Source organism: Lactuca sativa, chromosome 3 (assembly GCF_002870075.4).
Source record: "Lactuca sativa cultivar Salinas chromosome 3, Lsat_Salinas_v11, whole genome shotgun sequence".
Taxonomy (NCBI): domain Eukaryota; kingdom Viridiplantae; phylum Streptophyta; class Magnoliopsida; order Asterales; family Asteraceae; genus Lactuca; species Lactuca sativa.
The window spans coordinates 7,833,880-7,842,137 of record NC_056625.2 but is presented as its reverse complement, the minus strand read 5'-3'; the positions used below and the strand labels follow the sequence as shown (position 1 = coordinate 7,842,137).

At 27.9% G+C, this 8,258-nt stretch overlaps 1 protein-coding gene across 2 annotated transcripts; it reads right to left on the bottom strand.

The window, feature by feature from the left end:
* Nucleotides 1-773: 773 nt before the first annotated feature.
* On the bottom strand, nucleotides 774-7,555 carry LOC111920774 (uncharacterized). Of its 2 annotated transcripts, none has more exons than XM_023916334.3 (2): nucleotides 6,189-7,555; nucleotides 774-1,168 (listed from the first exon to the last, which is right to left on the bottom strand). In XM_023916334.3, exons 1-2 carry the CDS (start codon nucleotides 7,124-7,126, stop codon nucleotides 1,153-1,155), a joined length of 954 nt encoding a protein of 317 aa, XP_023772102.1. In that variant the 5' UTR covers nucleotides 7,127-7,555; the 3' UTR covers nucleotides 774-1,152. The 2 variants fall into 2 exon arrangements, with proteins under 2 accessions (XP_023772102.1, XP_023772103.1); XM_023916335.3 differs by lacking the exon at nucleotides 774-1,168 and adding an exon at nucleotides 5,882-6,059 and having other exon boundaries at nucleotides 6,189-7,554.
* Between the last annotated feature and the right edge of the window lie 703 nt (nucleotides 7,556-8,258).

The following is an 8,258-nucleotide window of genomic DNA, read 5'->3' as shown; positions in this document are numbered from 1 at the left end:
AAGAGTTGTGTGAAATAGAAGAAGGTGTATTGTGATATTTATAGAAGGGTATTATGTTGATTTATTGATTTTTTGTTAGGTGAAAATTAAAAAAAAAATAGCCGTTAGAATGGGAAAAGTCCTATTGGTCGTTGCACTCTGTCGTAGCCACCACATTTCACCACGAGGATGCCCCGACCACGAATGGTCAGGATAGTATGTACGAGGAGATTTCATGGCCACGTATACCACGGTTGCATTCATCGTTGGCATACCGTTTGGCCTAAAGGGTTGATGGTGGTTAGATGAAAGTGATTGTATGGTGGTTGGGATGAAGAGAGTGTATGATGGCATGTGATGGGATGAAGAAGATGATATGATGAAAGAAAGGTAGGGTCGTGTAGATGGTGGTGATGGCGAGCCTCGATCAAAATAAGGGATGTAGATGATAACAGGGATGTTGTTTTCGGCTGAGATTAGGTAATGTTGAATGGTGATGTTGACGATATGTGGTTATGGATAACATACGACAACATATAACCTATTTATCTCTCTTTCATATATATATTTTTTTATAAATTATCAATAAAGATCAAATGTCAAAATACTTAAACTTCAAATGAATGGATAAAATTAGAATGTATCGGAAATTTCAAATTCCCAAAAGATAAATGAACAATTTTCACATTTGATATAAATAAATTTCAAATCTTTTGTAAATGAAAATAAAATTGTAACAAATAATGGATTTTAATTTCATTTAGAGTTTAATAAACTAAACACCCACTCTCATTTAAATCCATCTAAATTCATTTTTTTACACATTCAAAATACTATTTCTCTACCAGATAAAAGTCTAGTTGAGGTGTAGAATTCCATAAGAAACCTCCAAGATTCAAACCATAACACATACAACATATTGTTTTCTATTTATCCTCGACGATGTGTGCGGAATTAAAAAAATCATATGTTCACTTGTTAGTATTCAACTAAGTTATTTAAGTGATGTTTGTTTTTTGTCCGCAGATCTTCTTAATCTCTTCTGTCTGCACAGCGCAGACCACGTGTAGACATTTGTCTTCGCAGACTGTTTTTTTTTTTAAGACTGCAGACATAAAAGTGTATGCGTGCCCTCTTCTTGTCGTAGATGTGGACCAGAGTCTTCTAACATCTTCAAACATCTTCTAGCCTAAAATAACACATATATCTTTATTTATTTTTTAGTTTTTTTGAACTTATATTTATTCCAACTTTATTAGTCATAAAAAATTTGATAAAAAAAGTTACAATACTTAACAAAAAGTCCGACGACAAAAACATGATATTTTTGAAAAATTTATAAATAAAAATTTATTACAATAATAGTCATTGAAGTTGTTTGTATAAATATGAAAAAAATCATAATATATTTTTATATTTTTGTGCCAATTTTTATAAAACATTATGTAATACAGTATCGTCAATTTTTTAGAAAAATATTTATTGTACAATTTTAATTGATTTAATTGAAAAAATCAAAGTTTATTTTCATCGATTTATGTATCAAATTCTTTGATTCACACTTACAATATTTATGTATAACTTTGCGACCAAAATTGTTGGTTTTTCTCAAATATATACGTTAATTTTTATCATTTTTATTTTCACTTTTTATACAATAATACATAAATGTTGATCTAGATTTGTTAATTATTTATAATAAAGTCATAAAAATAGTAAAAAATCACTTTGTAGTTAGAACAACCAGTTTATTTAGATTTTAGCTTATTTTAGTAGCACGCAGATGTTAAAAAAACAAACAGTCTTTTTTTTCAGACTGCAGATGTTTGGTTCACCTTTTCTGCTGCAGAGGTCTACAAATGTGGTCCGCAGACTGAAGACATTTTGCGTTAGAAAAAAACAAACAACACCTTAATTTTATTAATTCATTCACTTATTTGTTTCATTCGTTTTCACATCACTTCTTTAATCCTCGATTTCAATCTTTAAGAAATAAATAAACAGGTTTAATATTCAAGTCTTTAATAACGGGTTTTAATATGTAATACACATTATCATTTTCTATAGGTAAAAACGTGTTGTTTAATTGTTTTGGTAAAACATTTAATTACTAATACTCATTATATTAGATCTAATTCGGTTTAGGGAAAATGATTTGACACGGTAGTTATCTTTAAGTCGTGTTCATATTTAAGCAATTTTTTTTTTACCTATTTGACCATTTAATTTGCTAAATGTGTTTACATACTACCATTGTCACCTGCTATAGCAGGTGACAATGTTAATATGTAAATACATTTAATTAGTTAAATGGTCAAATGTGTATAAAAATGTTGCGTAAATATTAACATTTTTTTACAAAATTTTTAAGACTTTCTATAATTTCTTACAATATTTTTATGATATTTTTTTCTATAGATTTTTCCAATACAATGGTTTAAACTTTGTTTATATTTTTCTTTTTAACTTTGTTTATACTTTCATATAATTTTAATACAAGTGCTTTTAAACCTAATATTTTATAAATGTTTTAAAGTTTACTTTTAAGTTTTTGATTTTTTTTTTCATACAATTTTTTCTATAAATTTCATATAATTATTTCTAAATTTCTCTTTTACAACATTTTCTAAAATGTTTCATAGATTTTGTATGACAATTTAATACTTTTTTTATAACATTTCAAAATACTATCGGTAAATATTACTTTAAACCATTGTATTAAAATAATTAAAAACTTATAAACTTCTAATTAAAAAATATTTAAAAAGTTGTAATAATTTTAATATATTTACATTATATAGATTTTATTTGTTTTTTATTTTATACGTAATATTTTATTTTTAGTTTTTTTTAGAAGACACTCCATAGTTATTGTTAAATATTTAGTTTTATTGCTACATACTATTTACTTTAAACATATTATATATGTTTAAAAATAAAAGAAAGAATATATATATATATATATATATATATATATATATATATATATATATATAATATTTCACAAAATAAAAACATATTTATTAATTAAAAAGTAAAGTTTAGAAATCAGTATTTAATTAATATTTATGACATTATAGATACTTTAAAAATAATGTTTGAAAAAATAATACAAGTAAATATGAAAAATAAAATCGTTATTAAAAGTGGAGAAAATGATTTATCATGGTAATTAACTTTCGTTGTGCTAACATTTAGCTAATTTTCTTTTTTATATATTTAACCATTTAACTTGTTAAATTTGTTTACATATTACCATTGTTACCTAGTATAGCCGGCGACAATGATAATATGTGAATATATATAAAAAGTTAAATGATCAAATGTGTACGAAAAAAAATTGTCTAAACATGAACAAATCAATAAAAATGATTATCTTGGTAAGTCATTTTCTCTTTAGTTTATAGCAAAATATACGTTCAAGGGGTTGAACCCAAAAAAAATAATTGAAAAACCATAAGTAAAAACTCACGCTTCAAACCTATAAACCTAACCCAAGAAACCAAAATTATATAATTTTTAAACCTATAAAACCCAAACTTTATGATTTAACTTAAATTTTACCCTATAATCGGTCTAACCCAAATCATATTCACCAAATACTCAACTCATCTGTAAGATCAATGCTATGTTATAAGATCAATTTTATGTTATAAGAGCATCTACATCAACTCTAGCAATTAAATTGCAAAATGTTTTTGCCTACCAATCCCGATAATCTCTTTTAAATCTATAAATGTTTGCAAGTCTTGATGTGGGTCATCACATGTCATTAATATAAACTAACATTTATTAATGAGTATTTTTTTTCAAATAAAATAACTTTTTTTCTTGAATAATATCACTTTCTTTCGAACGTTCTATTTCGGTTTGTTCTTCAAATTCTTGAGTATTTTTTTCATTTTTTTTTCAAAGAAATCTTTATTTATATATGAAATTTTCATTTCGAAGTGTTTTATATCACAGTTTCTCATTCAAATGTTTGATTTAAAGCCGTATTATCGTATATATATTTCTCATTTACTATTTTTAACTTTTTGTTCGATTTTTAGTAAAAAAAAATTTCTTAAAATTACAGAATTGTTCATCGGATTTCGAACTTATTTTTATAATTCCATAGTTCTTTTTTTTTGAACTTCGAATTTCAGTTCGAGATCCAAAATATTGATCCAGTTGTTGGAATGTGAGTCTGAAATGTACCTTTTATATATATATATATATATATATATATATATATATATATATATATATATATATATATATATATATATATATATATATATATATTCTTGTTTATTTAATTCTTTATTTATATGAAATGATTCATTTCCATTAATGTTTTCACTCCAAAAGAATGAGAAAGATCCCTTCCTTTTTTAATGGATTTTTGTAGCCTCAATGGCTATAGCAATCGTTAGAAGATGTTGAGCAAAGTTGCTGGCTTTAAGCGTGAGGAACAGTTTGAAGGACAACTAATATAAGCTGCTCGGGAGGTTTGGAACCAGATCCACGGGCCGAATACATTCTTAAAAGAATGCGCTTTGGGTTACACAATATATAAAAAAAAAAAAAAAATAGAAATTATTATAATGACAAATTTTTATATAAACATATTCATATATGAAAAATCATCGTGCTTATATTGTATTAATAATTTTTGCTAACTTTTATATTTATAGGCCAAATTAATAGGAATATAATAATACAAGTTTACCATATATTAAAACATAAATGTACATAATAATAGAAATATAAACACCATACGTTTTGATCTAGGATATATGTAATTGATGAAATATATAAATATAATTCATTATATTAGATTAATATATATTTTAAGAGTTTTTATTAGTTAAATATTAAAGCTTTTAAGCTATGTTATTAAATTAATATAAATTTAATATCAATGATTATTTGATTAATATATATTTTAAGACTTATGTATTATTTAATTTCAAATAATTTTGAAGATGTTATTATATTATTGAATATTTTATAAATAATATAATTTATCCTTGAATAATCAATATATGATTTGTTGGTAGAGAATAATTATAAAAAATATATATATTATGCTAATAAATCATGAAAGCTAATATGATACTTTTGAAACAGTACTCATTCATTATAAATGTCATTCGTCCAAGTTTACTTTGACATATACGAAAAGAAAAATTAAAATTGTTTTTTATATTTGTTTTTATTTATTTTCTTATTTATAAAATGATGATATGTGAAATCCTTTAATATTTTTCTATCATTTTTTTTATATTTGTCGACTTGATCTAAAAAATAGAAAGAGAAATAAGAAATAAATAAATAAATAAATAAAAAGAATTAATGAATTCCAAATATTATTATTTTATATAAATAAAAAGATAAATAAATAAAAAAATATATATAAAAATATATTATTTTATATCATATATAATGATGCAAGAAGACTGCAAAAGCTTCATGCTTCCATTTATTGTATATGAAAAAGTAAAAGGAAAGGAAAACACTTTGCTTTTATTGTCTTTAGAGTGTCGTCAAAGACATAGAATCATTATGTCCCCTAACTTCCATTCCTTTGCCTATAAAATTTCACATCCGCAACTACTCTCCAGATAAGATCCATTTTCTCAATAAGAAAACATATTATTTGATTGATACATCAGCTAACGTCAACTATTAAATATGGTGTTACTATATCTAACCTTATTCATATAAATTGTATACAAACACTCATCTACTCACACATAGGTAGGTACTAGGTACACGAAACACATGGGGGTTATAATTTTAGAAAACATTCTAACCTATATTTTTTTAATAATACTTTCTAATGGTTATAAACGATTCAATACTCGATAGATAATAGATACGTTAAAGTGTTTAAAGTTATTTGTTCCTCATAACGTACACCAGATAAAACTGTTTTTTTTTTCAAATAACTTGACAATTAGCATAATTCAAATTTAACCTTCAAGCAATCTAATAGGCTGAATTTTATCAGGGACAGAGGTCAGCATGGCATTTTTACTATTTCATCATCTAGCTAGGAGCCTGGGGTGCACGAATCACTCGAATTTTGCTAGCTGGACGAACATTTGATGGTAGAATATTGTTCAAAAGTTTCAGAAACCATCAAGTTAATTAGTTGATATCTTTCTCTATTGAATTATGGATACAGAATGTAGTATAAACAATTGATGAATCAAACTCACCGGGGAGGTCTAAGAGTTTGCTCAATTCTTGGAGCAGTTCTTGTGGAAGAAGCAGTATGAACCCTAATCACATGTCCCACCATCGACACTTGAAGTGCTTCTTCTTCATAAGCTCTTCTCTCCATCTCCTCCAATCTTGCCTTCTTCTTTACCTTCATAAACATCGCAATCAAAAGCAACCCCACCAGAAAAACCGCGATTGCAGCCCCAACTGAGCATCCAAACGCAACCGTCCACCGCCGCATCTTCTTCCTCACCGGCAACAATGGTGACTGCACCACCAACCCGAAATGCCCATGGGTTGTGGCACCACAAATGTTGGGTGCAACCTCTTTTTCTAGTGTCACCTTCCCATCACCTCCAAATGTTGCACACATCTTTATCCTCCCATCTAAAGTCGAGTTCCCATACGATGTATAATTAGTGAAATCAATTTGAATTCCGGACTTATCCGGGGACTGAATTTTAACCTCAAATTGGGTGTTCAAGTCTGAATCGTCACCGGAGTTGTAAGCTAGTAAACCTAATACAGGTGACACTAGTTGATAACCTAGTAACTGATCATAGTTGTCATAGTAAATGTTTGACCAATTGTTTCCTAGGTTTTGTGTTACTATAAGGATTCTTTCTATACAAGGATGAACATCCACACCAACTTTCAAGTGAAATTCTTTGATGTTTGCACCATACCTCTTGAGGCTTCCACAGCGATATCTTGAAGTATAAACCATAATGCCGGTGAGATTTGATGGCAAGTTGATATTGTATGGTGTGCCTGTTTTGAAGTACTTGCTGTATGACTTGAATGTGTAATCTCGAATCACGAGATCAAGGAGTCTTGTGGATTTGATCCCTTGACCTTCAATGAGTACTAATCTTGATGGTAATGATAAGAGAATGAGGAACACCCAAATGAGAGAAAGATGATTAGAGCCCATCAATCTTTTAGTGTTTCCCGAGGAGTTACAGGCGATCGTTCGGTGCACGACAGCAAAAACGTTTCACCTTTTTAGATCTGATGTGAAAAATCTTAGCTTTTGTGTGGTTTCCTGTTTTTTGTTTCGAGATATTGATATTGAACCCAAAAAGGGGGTGGATCAAGAAAGCGAATCTTGAAATATGTTATTGGTTTCTTTCAAATTAAAAAGAGTTTGTTTGTGGAGGTGAGCATCGAAACCAAAAGAGAGTGGATCAAGAAAGCAAATGTTGAAATTTGCTCTTGGTTTCTTTAAAGTTTGTATGGGGAAACTTTTATGTTTCCAAAAAGGAGCAAACAGTATTGGATGATCGAAAGGAGTTTATGTGATGGTGTTTGTAAGTTGAAGATAGAATTATAGAGCGGCTTTGGTGAGGGTAGTGAGTGATAATTGTATATGTCAAAAAGAAGGTTGCTTTTGAAGTGTGTGAGGATGATGACAGTCACCTAAAGCCTTCTTTTTGCATGCAATATAATAATATATGTAAATGCATATAGGTGTAATTCATTTCTTTAGGTGTAAATGACACAAATATCGTACCAATCATTTTAGTTTTTAAACTATTTTCATGACATTATAAGAGAACCAGCTTATGGGTATGGGTATGCAAAAAAAACGTTAAACCGAGCCCATCCGGTCAATCCGGAATCAAAAATAACCGAAATCGAAAAAACCGGGTACCGATGGGTCGATTTTGGTTTTGATATTTAGATAACTGCGGATAACCAAACCGCACTGTCAAATATTATTTTACTGTTATATATATATATATATATATATATATATATATATATATATATATATATATATATATATATATATATATATATGGCTTTTTCAAATTGAAAAAGATCTGTCACTATGTCAGTTCGGATCAAAAAGACTTTGTTGTAATGAAATGGAATTCATAGGAATTTATGCATTGCTTAGAATTATTGCACTTATAGTTGGCCCATTGTTACTCTTAGAGATGTTCACAGGGGTAACCGGGATGGACCCCCGCTCCCGAAATTTCCCCGTTCCGCCCCCGAAATGTCCAGCCTTCCTACCTCTTTCTCCGCCCCCGATTGATTTTGAACTGTCTTTTTTTGGG